Raw genomic sequence first — 15,584 nt, 5'->3', positions numbered from 1 at the left:
CTGCGCACGCGCAGGACGGGGCTAGTGGCTCCAGGGGCTGGTCGAAGCAAGTGAGGGAGGAGCCAAGACGCGAGGCGGAAGCCCAAGCTGCCCCACTGCACTCGCGCCGGCCCGTCCCCTCACAGGGGGCCAATGGGCTCTCAGGACGCGCACCTAACGACGCGGGCCCCGCCCCTTGGAGACGCGCGCCGGCCTGGCCAACATCCGCCGAGGTAGCGAGAGGTTTGAGAGGAGTCTGGGGTCCTGGCTGCCTGCCGCGATGAAGCTGACCCGGAAGATGGTCCTGTCCCGGGCCAAGGCCTCGGAGCTTCACAGCGTGAGGAAGCTCAACTGCTGGTGAGGACCAGAGGCCAGAGCCCGTCCCGGCGCATCCTCCCCGCTGCCCGGCAGCCCTTCTCCGGACCCCCGCCCTGGGGCAGGACTGGGAAGAGCTTTCTAGGAATGGAGACCCCTGTCCAGAACCTCCGCCCTGGAACGGGGACCCCTGCCCGCCACCTCTTCTCTGGAGCGGGGCCTGCAAGGGCCTGCAGAGGATGCACAGGGGCTTGGAATCTGGGGGGCGGGAGGGGGGGGCACCTGGGCCTCACTTTCCTGACCCATGTCTGGTTCGCCCAGCCTTTGGGAGGTGTTCCATAAGCTCAGGGGGCCTTTGGCGAGACCATTCCAGAATTTTCATCCCTCCTGACCGGTGGTGTTTCACACACAGCTCCAAACCTGCCCTCCTTGCACAGGACAATTGGAATTCCCTTGAAGACTGGCTCTTGGGCTTCTAGATGGCTATAGTGGGGCAGACAGTTCTCTGTAGAGAGGTGTCTTTTCTGAAATTGCCAGCAGTCCTGGGAGCCAAGCCTGCTGATGAGATGGGAGATCAAGGTGGTTAACACCCTTTCTAGGGCAAAGAAAGGAAACTGAAACTCCAAAGTGATGCTTCAGTAAACACTGTTGTAATTAAACCCTGGGTAGGGATGCATTGTCCCCACTGTCTTGGAGATAATGGTTGGAAATACAGGTGCTGTGGGGTCAGTGCAGCCTCAAAGACAGGGTGGCCAGGGCTAGCTGAGCCAAGGAAGGACCACGAGTGCTCCTGGAACTCCTGAAAGGCCTCCCTGTGTTCACTGGGGACTCCAAGCAGGGCACCGAGTGCCTCCGTGCCCTGGACAGTTCAGCTGGCACTCAGCCAGAAGCGGATGATCCTCCTGCTGGTTTCGGGCAGATCGACTGCAGTGAGATCTGCCTGCTCATTAAAAGCCTTTCTCTTTGCCCCGCACATCTGGTATTTTGGCCACAGCATTCCTGTCATTTGTTTTCAACAATGCATGCCTTTGTTCTGCGTGAGCAGTCAGCCTTCCCCTCAGGAGGGAGGCACAACGACCCCATTTCAGGCTTTCTGAAGTGTGTTTCATAAATCATACGTTCAGCCTTTGAACGTGTCCTGTTACAGAGACTCCCTTGTTTATGTCTGTTAGTCAGGGAATTATTCCTGGGCACAGCAGCCTTGAGAATGAGGAAGTCTTTGTGTTCTTCAGATCGGGCAGCCTCTGCCACTGCTTAGTCTGAAGAGCAACTGCCAGCATCAAATTGTTTTGTCCAAAATCAACCAGGAAATTATTTTGGGCACCTTTGTCAGTTATCTGGGAAAGTTTTCTTTGTCATTGAAATCATAGACCTTTTTTTTTCTTCACGTATAGATTATTTTTTAAAAATGCAGGTATTTAACTTTTGGCTGTGCTGGGCCTTTGTTGCTACATGCAGGCTTTTCCTGTAGTTGTGGCAAGCGGGGGCTATCCTCTAGTTGCAGTACGTGGGCTTTTCTCATTGCAGTGGCTTCACTTGTTGCAGAGCATGGGCTGTAGGCACCTGGGCTGCAGCTCATGGACTCTAGAGCACAGGCTCTATAGTTACAGTGCACAAGCTTACTTACATGTGGAATCTTCCCAGACCAGGGGTGGAACCCATGTCTCTTGCACTGGCAGGCGGATTCTTATCCACTGTACCACCAGGGGAGTCCAAAGTCGTAGACTCTTAAAGTTTGTAGACGTTTGTCATTAATTTTTGTTTTTAGTTTTTTTATTCAGCTTGGACAAACTAAAAGTGCATATGTCTTTTCTCTCCCCAGGGGCAGCCGTCTCACTGATGTAAGTACCATGCTGATCATCTCCAAATGGTCCCTGATCCCTCAGAGGAGGGTTAAGTGGACAGATCCACACCCATCCCATCCAGGCCCCTGTCCATTTGTTACTTTAGCAGCTCTAGTAAGGAAGAACCACTTGTGAAAAGAGGTTCTATAGCCCCAAGTTAATTCCGAAATCCCTTCACACATCCTCCTGCGGATGAGAAGCAGGCCTCACAGAGGAGGGGGCTAATCCAGGATGCAAACCTCTCCCACCTGAGGAAGGGCCCCACAGGCTTGGTTGACTTTAAGGAGCAGTGCATTTGGCTTGGGGGAGGGGGTGTTTTTTAAATTTTTTAATAGGTTCTTGGACTTCATGTCCCTAAGGAGGTTCCTCACTTCAGTCCCTTCCCTGGTTAGATCCATCTTCACCCCCTATTCCCGTGGCAGGAATAGATGAGGGCCAGGCAGGGGCAGAGAGAGGAGCTTGGCAGAGCTGAGTGTCTCTGACTCGTTTTCTTCCAAACTCCAACCTCCACCCCCACCCCCCAGTCCTGGGATGAATGTCTCCATCTCACACAGAGTGTGGTGCCCAGCAGTTGGTTCTTATTGACTTCTGTTTTGTAACTTGAACTGTACCTGTCCTGAAAAGCAAAGTTGGACATTCTGAGTATTGGAACCCTCCAGAAAAGCCTGTTGCACCTGATTCTGTAGTGGCAAAAACAAAGCAAAACACTACTGTAGCAGAAAACAGATCCACTGCAAATGTGAAGCATTCTGACCAGACAGCTTGTTGATGTCAGGAGGCCCCTCTGGCTCCATGCCCAATGTCTGGCAGACACACACACACATATTCGGGGCTCCACTGCTCATCAGCCTTGCAGGTTACAGGGTCTTCGTGGACCAGCCTGTGCCCCACTGCCCCTTTCCCCCAAGTCAGTGTTAACACGCTCTCAGGTCTAGTTTTGAGCCTGTCTCCATATCAGAACAGTTCTGTTGGCAAGAAGGGGCTTCTGTCCTTTCTTGGATGTCAGGGACAGTAGAGAGAAAGGCTCTCTGTCCGTTGAGATCTCCTCAGTGAGATCCTTTAAGGATATCTACAATTAGGAATGCCCCATCTCGATGGCTGCCAGCATTTGGTGGTAATGATGCTGGTTGGAGTTGTGGAAAGGGTGCCATTTTTCCATCAGGCAGTGGGGACGTCTAGGCTGCAGAGGGGAGTGGGCTGCAAAGCCCTGCGTATTCCTAGTTGGGAGAGGGGAGGCTTCTCCGCTTGGGCCCTTGACAGGGGTTGGGCAGCAGCTCCCCCTGGGTTCTCTTGGCTGCTGGAGAGGTGTGATGTCACATGCCAGCATCCCGTGATGTTTGCAGTCACTTTCTTTTCCTTTGTAGATCTCCATTTGCCGGGAAATGCCCAGCCTGGAAGTGATCACCCTCAGGTACTGAACCCAGGCTGGCCATCCCTCCTAAGTCACCGGGGCTGGAAGATGAGGAGAGTGTCCAGATCCCTCCCGTGGGCTGGTCAATAACCTGAATAACTGATTATCCTTTGATAACTCCCAACCGTGGTCTGGGAGGACTACTTCTGCAGGCCACACTGAGGTGGCACCAGGGCTTAGCTGCTCCTTAGCTCTGCCCTCCTTCCTGGAGGGCACCCAGGCCTCCCCCTGAGCTTGCCCTGCCTGTCCCAGGGTCATGGGGTGCCACCCCAGAGTGGTTGTGTCTGTCCCAGCGCCCCCAGTGCCAGCTTTGTCTCCCTCCTGGTCCCATCAGTGCCCGGAGCTCTGCCAACTTCCTGCACTGCATGGTCTGTCGTTGATAATAGTTACTCTTCCAGGGTCATACACCTTTTAAGGAAAGCTTGGATGAGCCAAATGCTGCCTTTGGGGCTCCAGGCTCCGGGTAGGGTGGGGGCATTTGGAAGGTGAGGGAAGGAGGAAGTCTCGCCCCACCTGAACTCTGACCCACCCACTCTGGGTCTGGGGAGGAGGCTGTCCCTGCAGATGCTGGAGTGCTTTCTGCAGGTCCCCACATGTAAACCTTGTGGAGATTGAAGCGCTGCAATGAAGGCTAACTCCTTGCTTGGCAGCTCAGAAGGTCTCGGGAGTCGCCCTGTGTGTGGGGTCATGTGGGGTCACATGAGTGACCTGGGTCCCATGCAGGGGAGACTTACCCCTGAGACTTACCTTCCTCATCACACTGGCCACCCTGTCCTTCCTGAGACCCCGCTTGTCCTTTGTGCCTTCAGGGGTCACCCTGGGTGCCTTCTGCTACCCACCTTGTGCTCACCCACCCCCAGCCCTGACCCGACAGGCTGGGGCTGGCACCTGCTTGCAGGATGAAGGAATGAATGAAGGAGTGGGCCCGGAGCCCCCTTCCCTGCCTGGGCCCAGCTCAGCCCTTGTGCCTCAGCTCCCCCAGCTGTAAGACAGTGACTGTAGAGGTGGGGGGTGAGGAGGAGGGGATGCAGTGGGGAAGATGGAGCAGCCAGTGTGTGCAAGCGCCTAGCGTCTGCTGTCACTTACCTGTCATGATTGTCAGTGAAGCTGACAGTCAGGGGCATGTGCGCCTAGAAGGCCTTACCTGTCATTCCCCAAATAGTAGGAAACTTGGAGCAGGCGTGGACTTAACCCCGTCTCTGCCAAGCACTGTCCGAGGGCTCTGGGGCAAGTCCCCAGCCTCTGAGCCCGAGGCCCCTCGTACCACAGGGGTTCTCATCGCTGCGGCCTGAAGCGGGACAGTGCCCGGGGTTGTGGCCTGGACTTCTATCCCTGCTGGAACTGGGGGGCCCTGCGGCTAAGCCGCCATTCCCAGGCCACTGGACAGCAGTCCTATGTGATGTCGTTTTGGTTTGGTCTCAGTGCCCGTGGGTGGGCAGGCTTATTCGGGTCTGGCTGCTCTAATGGGATTTCACAGGCATTTGTCCCTCATAGTTCAGAGGCCACAAGTCCAAGACCAGTGTCTGGGGAGGGTGCCCTGTGTCCTCACCTGGTGGAAGGTTCGGACAGCTCTGGGGGTCCGTTTCATAAGAGCGCTGGCCCCACTCATGGGGGGCCCGCCTCCTCACACCACTGCACTGGGGGTCAGGATCTGAGTATATGGCTCTGGGGACATACAGTGTCCAATGTATACAGATCCAATGTGTGGGTCTGTAGCAACAGCAGCCATAGCCCTGTGGTCAAGGAGGGGTCTCTCAGCCCCTGCCAGCTGAAGCCCTCGACCTCAAGCCTCCAGCCCGAAGGCTTGTGTGGCTCCCCCATTGCGAGGGTCCCAGAGCCTGGGTTCACTTGTGCTGAGACGGTGGCACCCTTGTCGCTGCTTCAGTGACAGTGTCAGGTGTGGTGGCAGTGATGCTCGGGACGTGTGAGGACGTCCCTGCCCAGCCCAGCCCAGCATCCAATGGAGAGTGGTCCAGACAGTCTGGCAGGACGGGCAGGTCCTGCACGGCCTGAGGCTTATGGTCAGCCACCCCCCTCAAACTGAGCCTGCATTCACGGCTGGTCCTTCTGGGTGTGCAGGAGGTGACCTTGCTCTGTCAGCTCAAACCTTCAGGTCTCTGCCTGGTGTCTGGGTGATTTCCTCTTTCCTGTTCTCTCAGTTTAATTCTGTAGTAAATTCTTCTGTGAACATGGGGTTTGGAAGTTCAGTGCTAAGGTCTTGGTCATGTGGGGCTTGAATGGGCTTGCTTACGTTCACCATGGGTTTTCCTGGCTACTGCCCGTTTTGGGCTCACTGGTGTATCCCACGGAGTCCTCAGTCCCCTGTCCTGTCAGGGGGAGGACTCCCACCCCGACATGGACTCCTCACAGCCTCAACAGAGTAGGGGCTGCCACTCCCACTGCAGCTGGAGGGTGAAGCTTTCTCTTGGACCTGGGGGCTCCCTTGCCCTACACCCTAAGGAGAGGGCAGGTGGGTACTGGCTGGCAGCGCTCATCTGCGTGGAGGGGTGGGGGCCCCGGGCCAGCGCTGATGGCTGCGTCCACACAGTGTCAACAGCATCTCCAGCCTGGAGCCCGTGAGCCGCTGCCGGCAGCTGAGCGAGCTGTACCTGCGCAAGAACCGCATCCCCAGCCTGGCAGAGCTCATCCACCTGAAGGGCCTCCCGCGCCTGCGCGTGCTCTGGCTGGCCGAGAACCCCTGCTGTGGCACCTGCCCCCACCTCTACCGCATGACCGTCCTGCGCACCCTGCCGCAGCTGCAGAAGCTGGACAACCAGGGTGGGTGCCCTTACATCCCCCCGCCCCATCACAGGTGCCCGAGAGGCCAGCCTGAGGGCTGAGCCACCTCTCCAAAGGGGACCGTGCTGAGCCGAGGGGACAGCCAGGCTGGGCCGGGTGGGCTCATGTGCGGTGAAGCCACTGATGCTTCTGCACTGCCCCCCCCCGCCCCCCAGCTGTGACGGAGGAAGAGGTGTCCCGGGCGCTGATGGAGGGAGAGGAGGTCACGGCCCCCAGCAGAGAGGACTTGGGGAGCAGCCCACCTGAGCTGTCCTACACCCCGAGTGCTGTGGATGCCGCCACTGAGACGACACAGGATCCCCTGAGCCTCGGCGAGGGGGAGGCCAGGTGTGGCCTGGGGGCCTCCCGGCCCTCCCGCGACTGCACTTCCAGGGCTGGGGGTGGGCTGTGTGTGCTTGTTTCTGGTCTGTCTCTGGGCCCCTGCCTGGTGTCAGCCGCATGGCTGAGAGAAGGCTCAGGGCAGGCAGCTCATGCCAAGTGCAAGACCAGCCCTTCTGGGGAGCAGTGGACTTGGGCAGTGAGCTGGTGGAGATATGGAGCTGGCTGCACGGGAGGGAAACCCTGTGGCCCTGGCCACCCAAGCCACTGGTCAGGAGTCCTGGGGATGGCAGGGCATGCAGGCCAAGGAAGGGCCCTTTCTGACCCACAGGGCACCTCGGCTGATGGATGTTTGTGGGCAGAAACTGGACGGGGGAACATGGTGAAGACCATTGTTCTCAGCGGGCCCCAGGCCAGGCATCCACTCACAAATGAGGGCCACCTGCTGGCTGTCCCACGGCATGGCAGGAGGGCACGTGGCTGTCCTGCGGCGTGGCAGGAGGGCACATGGCTCTCCCGCAGCGTGGCAGGAGGGTATGTGGCTGTCCCTTGGCGTGGCAGGAGGGTGCGTGGCTGTCCTGTGGCATGGCAGGAAGGCACGTGGCTGTCGCCTGGCAGGGGCAGCTGCAGGCCCCCCTCCATGTCTGGGGCTCACATTGTCATGTGTGTTAGTGCCCCTGTCCCGTGTGAGCTCCAGGGGGAGGGAGGTGACCCCAGGGCTGAGAGAAGTCATGCTGCCCCACCCCCCTGTCCACTGCTCCCAAACCCCAGAAGCAGAGTCTGGAGTGGCGGTTTCCCTGCAGGTGGGCAGGGTCTACTTTTAGGAGTCTTCTCCTCCCTGGGCCCTGGGGCGCCAGGCCCGGACCCACAGATGTGTGGACGGTGAGGGCTGGGCTCCAGTCGCCTCAGGCCTCATGCCCCGCTGTCCTCCTCCTGCCAGCAGCGACCAGGGGCAGCGTGGCCTGAAGCCCACCTCCCGGGACCGGTTTCCTCCATTCTCACAGCGGGAGGCTGCAGGCAGTCGCGCGAGCAGGGTGAGTGTGATGAGGCCACCTGGCCGGAGGTGGCCCTGGTTCCCCCTCTGCAGAATGTGGACACTGGGGGCTGAGAGCTGAGGGACGGGGCTGAAGACACTGCAGTGAAGCACAAAGCCAGGTCCTGGGGGTGGGATGCCAGCCATCTGGGTCCAATGTCTGTGTCCAGATCTAAGCTGGTCAGACGTGGCGAGCAGAGGGGGCTGTGTGGGCGGTGGGGTCCCCAGCACCGGGGGCTGTGCCGAGGGCGGTCCTGGGGGGTGGAAAGGTCACTGTGGCAGTGCTTGACCCAGAGAGGTTGCTGCTTGGGAAGAGCCCTCCCGCCTGCTGTCGGAAGTGGGGATGCTCCGGTGGGGGCAGGGGCGGGGCAGTGTCCCTGTGCGGGGACCACGCGGTGGGCCCCTGGGCTCCACAGGCTCCCCTGTGAGGGTCACGGATGTTGGCTGAGCGTAGGTCACATGGGCGGCAGGGGTACATGGGTGAAGACCAGCTCCCTCCAGGGTCTCCATCTGCTGCTCGAGTCGCTGCGGCTTGCGCCCGGGCTCGTCCCCGCTCACGGGCCACCCTGCCTCCGAGGGCAGAGCCGTTTCTCGCTCCGTGTCCTCTGGCCGGCACAGCAGCTTCCCTGTGTGCCCCTCCCCCCAGCAGGTTCGGAGCCATCCCCTGACCCGGTCTTTGGCAGGGAGAACTTGGAGGGGACCTCGCCACCTGGGCACGGGGGGAGGGGCTGTCCGAACAGGACCAGGGTCTGTGGGAATGGCCAGGACCCCCTAGCACCTGCTCCAGCCCCTGCTCGGCCTGACCCACGCTGTAGGGTGCTGTGACCTCCCTGTGGGTGAGGGAAGCCACAGCGGGGCCTTCCTCACTCATGTGTGCAGCGGCAGCTTGAAATGGGTGCAGAGCTCACCGGAGGTGCAGAGGTGGACACACTGAGGCCGTGTCCCTCCAGAAGGCGTCCCCCCAGGGCTGCGGTGGGTGTGACCGCAGGCCAAAGGCCAACGCAGAGAGCAGTCGGTGGGCCTATGGCCAGTCTCCTTCACCCGGCCCCGCCCCAGAGGGCCACTGCCCCCTGGGACCACAGCCTGCTCTTCCACGAGGTGGCTGTGTGGACAGCTCCGGGTCCCTGCACACACCTTCCACATGTCTCAGGAGGAGCCCAAGGTGTGTTCTGTCGCTGGTGGCAGGTCTGCCCAGCGGCTGGGCTGAGGCCAGGAGCTCCCCACCCCACCCCCATGGCAGGGCCTCTGCCGAGGAGAGTGGACCAGGGATTGAAGGTACTGGTTCAACTCCGTGCCTGCCATAGATACATGCAAAAGACTATCATACCTGTTCAAACAGGATGCTTGCTCTGAAAGCAGAGGACAGAAGGGTCTGGCCCTGCTTCCAGGGGTCCCTGTGGTCACCCAGGCTGGGTGGCCCTATGGCATCCAGCCCCCCACAAGCTTCTGAGTGTGGGTGCTGGTGGCCAGGAAGACCTGGGAACACGGGGAGCTAGAGAGATTTGAGGGAGCAGGAGCCTTAGGGCATTGCAGAGGCCAGGGGCCAGCATCCCAAGCGTGTCCACATGGGCCACGTGCTCTGATTTGTGGCCATCCCTCCAGTCATCCCACAAGAAGGATCAGCTCAAATAGCCCCTTTGTGTAAAATCCTTCCCGGATTTTCCCAGTAGAAGCGGCGTTTCCCTGCTCAAATGCAGATGGAACCCAGGTGTGGTCATGTGGACATGTGTGTGCATCGCACACTAACCCCATGTGCACTTGAGCACATGTTACTGATCACCTGCTTCTGGTCTCTGCTCTATTGCTGACCAGCTGTGTGATGAGGACCCATTACTCAGCTTCTCTGGGCCTCAGGGCTGTGAGCAGGAGGTGAGTCAGTTCATAGGAAGTCCCCGCAGGTGACAAGCGCTGTACCCCAGCTATAGCCACGGCTTCTGTCCGCCCGGGTCTGTCTGGAAGGCTGCCCCTCTGAAGGCTGTGCTCTGGTGATGTGTGTGTGTGTGTGTAGTGTGGGTGGCCCAGTGTCACAGGTGTGGCACTCAGGCAGTGACTCTCTGTGTCCCCAGAACAATGTCCTGACGGCCATCCTGATGCTGCTGCGCGAGCTGGACATCGAGGGACTGGAGGCCGTCCACCAGACCGTGGTCAGCCGGCTCCAGGCCCTGCACAAGCAGGAGTTGCAGGAGGGCATGGAGTGACCCCAAGTCAGCGGGACCCTGCGCTGAAGCCCAGTGTCTTCCCGAACCTGGGAAGGGGGCTCCCAGCCACAGCCTCTGCTGGACAACCCCAGGCTGAGCCCAGGCACAGGGCTGCATCCCTGGGAAGCTGGACTCTTGTAGACGGCACCCGGCAGGGGCAGGAGAGGCTGCTGGGTAGACCGCCCTGTGCCCTCCGCTGGGAGGGTCATGGCTGGGTGCCTCCTGTCTCCCAGGACCACGTTCGTGTGGCTCCTCCTCAGGGTGGGCTTTGCGGCCATCCTAATAAATGCTTTCCTGAAGTCTGGTGTGGGAGCAGGCGTGTCCTCCATGACAGGTTCACTCTTGTTAAGGTGAGGGCATTGCTCACATGTTTTCTCCATGCCAGTTGTGACTCAGTCACGGGATGGATTTCTGTCAACCACAGGGAACTTCCAGAATGAAGGCAGCCGTAGGGACAGGCCGCCTGCCGCCTCCAGGACATTTTGTCTGCAAGGCACTTTGTGTCCATTGTCAAGAGCCCCACATGATGCAGGGGTCTATGCTGCCCCTGCATGAGGGGCTGGACGGGGAACCGGTCAGAAGCAGCAGCTGCATGGGAAGGGACAGCTTCTGGAAACCATGCCTTAGGTTTTCTTCTGTTGGGAAGCATCGTTGGAGAGGAAGCCGCGGTCCCAGGGGCTGTCCTGGGGCCACAGTGCAGTGGGAGGAGGGGCCCTCTGACCCATTAGGGAGTGCCTGCCTGTTCTTGCTGGGGTGGAAGTGGGCACTGGTGTCTAGTGGGATCTGAGGGTGCACAAACCCAGGGGGGGCTGGCTGAGCACCTGGAAGACCCCTGACTCTGGGAAGAGGTAGCTGCACCCACTGAGGCTCATCTCCCCTGGGAGGGTGGTTCACCTGTGGGGCCCCCTGTAGTTCTCAGGGCAAGGGTGGGCTCTGGCCTTGGGCAGTGGGGATTCGCCACGTGAGGGCATCCAGAACGGATGGCCACTGCCATGCACGTGCCTTCTCTTGTAATTATGAGATGTTGGATGTTCTCAATAAAGTCCATCCTGATGAGAACAAGCTGGGTGTGTTTGTGTGATATTAACACCCTCCCTCTCCCCACCCACCGGGCACTGCTCACACCCACCACGCCAGCCCCATGACCTGGTACACCTCAGCTGGGGACCCTTGACTTGCACCCTGGTTGGAATGAATACCCGCCTCAGCCCCTTGACTCTTCATCGCCCCCATATCCCACCTCTGACTCCCTAGTCAGGGCCTCCCATCAACTCACTGTCCCACTCAGCCACCTGCCTACTCAGTGCCCTTTCAAAGCCCTCAGGCTGGACTGAGGACAAAGCGCTTCTACCCCTGGCCTGGATCCCAGGCCTCCGATAGTAAACGTTCACGTCACAGCCCCTACTCTGAGCTTGTCCCCAGGTGACATTGAGAGCAGGGTTTCTGAGCAAAGCAGGTGTTGGCGTTACACCCTGTGTGTGTGTCCTGCTGGTCCCAGTTATGGAGCGGAGGGCTGAGACCCAACAGGACACATCGTTCATCTGAAGTCTGTCACTGGAGGCCAGCCATGCACCACACACTCCCCGTGAGCTGCTGAGCAGGAACAAGGGCAGTCACTATCTCAGACCCACCTCAGGGTCCACTAAGCCAGTTGCCAGCATGCTTCATGGAGAGCCCAACATTCATCTGGCAGGACAAGTGGGGTCTGGGCCTGACCTGGCTGTGGCACTGACTGGGCCAGGCCACAGTGCAGCCAGAGCCAGGGGATGGCTGATGTCCCCCCACCAGAGCCTCCCACGTGGAGGTGACATCCATCTCAGACTGCCAGGTGGGTGGGGACCCCAGAAGCCCCTACAGCAGTTTTGAGCTGCAGACCCTCCCTCTGCCCTGCCCACCCCCACGGTGAGTCAGGAGGGGAGCTCTGAGTTCTGGGGAGACACTCTCAGCGTGCCCTCTGATCATGTTGACTGGGGGAACCTTCCAGAAGGAGCAGGAGGGAACAAGCCTTCCAGGGGCCACTGACCCACCATGTCCCCAAGCCCAGGGCTGCCCTGTTTGCAAGAGGACGCTGGGCCACCCTCTGATAGTCGTCCCCTGGGGCTGCACTCATGGATGCCTCCATCCCTGAGCCCATGGGACACTCACAGGTCCCCCATCAAGCTGGGAAACAAACAACAAACAAGGGGTCCTACTGCCAGCATCCTCCCAGGACAGTGGTTCTCCAGGGTGAATGGACACTGGCTCCAGGATCTTCCTGGGAAGCCTGTGGTTCCGAAGGGACCCGCCAAAGCCTGGGAGGATCTGGCTATGCCGTGCAGGCAAGATGCGACCGTGGCACCCGCCAGATCTTCTCGGGCCAAGAAGAGTGCCAGCCCAGCTGGGAGTGGCAGTGCACGGTGTCCCGGTTGAGTGAGGCCAACCGTACTGCCAGCATGAGAGTCGTTCCTGCCCTACGCTCCTCGGGCTACTCAGCCAGCCGGAACCTCAAGGGCACGTGGGACCCCGAGCTGGGTCTGCACTCTGCTGTCACCAACCTGAGAGTCTTCATGCTTGTTCAACAAGGGGCCTGCTCCCTGGGAAGTCGGTTTCTTTCTGTTTCTGCAGGCCTGTCACTTTTGACATTAGGGAAAAACACTGTTTCTGCATAAAGGCAAAGCTGCCCATCACAGCATCATGCAAGAGAGTTGGATGGCCACGGCTTGGCCTGAGGAGCCCCACAGATACCTGTCCCCCTCCTCAGGGGACTGGTAGGTGGGTGGAGCAGGATTGAAGAGACAAATCTATGAACCTTAGCCAGGCCAGGGGTGTAGTGTCTGCGTCAACACTTCCTCAAGATGTCAACAAGTAGGAAAGTCAAGACAGTGTCACTCACCATCCCCACACACCCAGTGGGCGGGACGGCCGACAGGTGAGGACCCCGATGGATGGGTACCCCAACTCGACCATCACTCTGAGACAGACACTGCCTGTGGCCTTGATGTCCCCTGGTGTCACTCACTCTCCCCACACACCTGGTGGGCGGGACTGCTGACAGCCGAGCACCCTGACAGGTGGGCATCCCAACCTGACCATCAGACTGAGACAAACATGCTGCCTGTGGCCTTGATGTCCCCTGGCCGGACTGTCCGGGCTCTGCAACAGAGTCTGAGGGCCTCTCCCGCCCCCTGCACTTAGGCCCTCGGGGAGGTCCGTCCCACTGCCCCATCGGAGTGCACCTGTGCAGAAGCCTCTGGAACGACCATCCAGAACACTCTCCAGCTGAGTCTGCTGAGCCTGCCGCCGGCAGAATTACAGAGAAGGGCTCTAGTTAAACCTGCTGCACAAACGTCTGCTTCGGTGGATGCTGTTCAAAGTTCCATCACCCCCGCAAGAATGACTCATGGGCTGCCTTCCTTGGAAACCTCGTGGAAATAGCAGGGTTTGGTAGGGCCTGAAATAATAGTCTTCACATAGTGAGAACGAGCTCGAGAAGGCTGAGACAGAAAAACAATGCACTTGTGGTTGCATGCGTCCCAGAGCCTTTCCTGGCTGCCTCCGCAGTGGGCACCAGGCTCAGGGAGGGGGTGTGGCTTGGGGAGAGCTGCCCTCCAGGATCGCCCTGGGCCAGGGGGCAGCTGTCAGTGTTGAGAGGGGCTCTGGGTTCAAATGCTCCCCTCCCTTCCAGCGCGGTGGCCCTAGACCAAGGCGGCTGAGCAGGAGTTGTGGGCACCGGGAGTTCAGGCTGCTTCCCAAGGTGGGAAAGTGATCGCCCCTGCTCTCTGGACCACATGGATGCCTGCCCAGCACCCCTGTGTGCAGCAGACCTCCCTCAGCCCCTCCCAGGCCTCTCCCCAGCCTCAGGCAGCCAGAGGGTGATGCGTGGCCTCTGGCTCACCCTGCTCCTGGGCCCGCAGCCCCTCCGACCAGCTGTGTCCCCTGTGGCGTGTCCTTGGCCGTACACAGCACCCCACCCTGTTCTGAGAAACTGCAGCGCACACACTCCCCTGCAAGTGAGGCCCGCGCTTGTTGTCTGGGGGAGGGGGCGGGATTCCCAGGTGCCCCAAGGTCCTGACCCCTGGTGTTTCCACCAGACAAGACCCCACCCCTAAGTGGGAGGGCAATCTGAGTGTGGATATGCTGCCTTATATGGCCAAGGTGAAGAGGTTCACAGATGTAGTGATGGCCCTCATCAGGTGAAAGTGAAAAGTGAAAGTCGCTCAGTCTTGTCCAACTCTTTGCGACCAAGGAATTCTCCAGGCCAGAATCCTGGAGTGGGTAGCCTTTCCCTTTTCCGGGGGAATCTTCTCAACCCAGGAATCGAACCCAGGTCTCCTGCATTGCAGGCAGATTCTTTACCAGCTGAGCCACCAGGGAAGCCCCTCATCAGGGGGCTCTGCCTAATGAAAGGAGTGTCCTGTGGGCTTGCCCTGATCGGGTGACCTCAGTTCCCCTGACAGGCATCCTCAGATCAGGGCTAAGGAGGCCGTGGTCCCTCCCTCCCTGAGCTCAGGAGCAGCAAACACTGGAATTATGTCGACAGGCAGCTCAGTGGGATTGAGGTCCTGGTGAGACCATACCTGGCCAAACAGGGAGGCCCCTTTGCTTGGGGAGCCCAGGGCTGGCTGAGAGGAGGAAAGTGGGTGATGGGGAGGAGCAGAACAGTGGTTGGGCCGGACCCCTAGGCTCTCCTGCAGCAGCTGCAGTCTCACCCTCAGCTTCCCGGCTGCAGGTCAGGTGGCCGGTGGCATTGCTGACATCCTTCAGCCTATGAGGCAGCTTCCTATGTACCCCGCACTGACATGCCCCAAGGAGGGAGGCTGAGCGGCTCCAAGGAGGCAGGTGGCAGGCCCAGAGGACCTGTCCTAGCTGGCAGAGGCCAGCATGGGGCTGGGTCCTCCCCTGCTGCTGAGGCAACAGCTGCCTGCCAGGATGCCACGCTGGCCCAGGCACTGCCCAGTGCTGGCCTCATCCGTGCCCAGATCCCCTTGACCCCTGCAGTGATAGGGGCCGGGCCATCCCAGGACACCCAGTGCCCAGCCTGGAGAAGTGAGAAAGAGCCTGTGAGGCCAATATTCCAGGGTTTCACCAGCATCAGCAGACTCTGCCCATTTAAGCAAGACCAACCTGAAAATCCTGGAAAAACCCAGGGTCTGTGGGGACATGAAGGAACCAGAGAAGGTGGGCCCCAGCCTCGGCCCTAGAGCCGGTCAGCCAGTTGAGACCTGACCAGGAGGCCCCCCAACCTGGGGACCCCCTAATTGGGCCTGCAGGCCCTCCAAGGTCAAGGCCTCCCCAAAAAACCTCATCTGACCTTCTGTGGGTGCCAAGGGCAAGAGTGCAGGCGGAACAGCCTTGGATGAAGTACCCAGGTGACCGCTGTGGAAACGTGTGGATTGGCAGCCTGCTCAGAGGTGACAGGGACTCCAAGCGCAGCCGTGTGGTCCACATCCAGCTTGTCCTCCTCTCGGCGCCTTGCTGGCATCTGCTGTGGAGCCAGGCGCTATCACAAGCCAGGGACTTCTAAGGCTCAGCCCACCCATAGCCCCCAGTGGTGACAAGTGTCTAGCTGCCTCCCAGCCCCCCCACCAGTGTCTCCTGGGTGGTCCCTCCCACCACCACCTGTCCCAGGGTCCTTGGCTCTGCTTCTGAGACCCCAGCCCAGGCAGAGTCTGGGGAACATTCCAGGTCAGACTCAGAAGTCCTCCCAA

General features: G+C 59.7%; 1 protein-coding gene across 2 annotated transcripts; it reads left to right on the top strand.

Moving 5' to 3' along the window:
- Positions 1 to 42: 42 nt before the first annotated feature.
- On the top strand, positions 43 to 10,196 carry CFAP410 (cilia and flagella associated protein 410). Of its 2 annotated transcripts, none has more exons than XM_020883597.2 (7): positions 43 to 336; positions 2,117 to 2,135; positions 3,503 to 3,549; positions 6,098 to 6,327; positions 6,504 to 6,675; positions 7,610 to 7,700; positions 9,766 to 10,196. In XM_020883597.2, exons 1-7 carry the CDS (start codon positions 260 to 262, stop codon positions 9,895 to 9,897), a joined length of 768 nt encoding a protein of 255 aa, XP_020739256.2. In that variant the 5' UTR covers positions 43 to 259; the 3' UTR covers positions 9,898 to 10,196. The 2 variants fall into 2 exon arrangements, with proteins under 2 accessions (XP_020739256.2, XP_020739255.2); XM_020883596.2 differs by having other exon boundaries at positions 7,607 to 7,700.
- Positions 10,197 to 15,584: the final 5,388 nt, after the last annotated feature.

This window comes from Odocoileus virginianus, chromosome 4 (assembly GCF_023699985.2).
Source record: "Odocoileus virginianus isolate 20LAN1187 ecotype Illinois chromosome 4, Ovbor_1.2, whole genome shotgun sequence".
Lineage (NCBI taxonomy): Eukaryota > Metazoa > Chordata > Mammalia > Artiodactyla > Cervidae > Odocoileus > Odocoileus virginianus.
Note: the sequence above shows the minus strand (reverse complement) of the source record. Positions and strands in the feature narration are given on the sequence as shown.

Bases quoted from the DNA above. Each gene is read 5' to 3' on its own strand.
- CFAP410 (XM_020883596.2), top strand. From the start codon at position 260: ATGAAGCTGACCCGGAAGATGGTCCTGTCCCGGGCCAAGGCCTCGGAG. The intron at 3,550-6,097 runs GTACTGAACCCA...GCGTCCACACAG, and splicing joins CTGGAAGTGATCACCCTCAG to TGTCAACAGCATCTCCAGCC. The intron at 6,328-6,503 runs GTGGGTGCCCTT...CCCGCCCCCCAG, and splicing joins GCAGAAGCTGGACAACCAGG to CTGTGACGGAGGAAGAGGTG.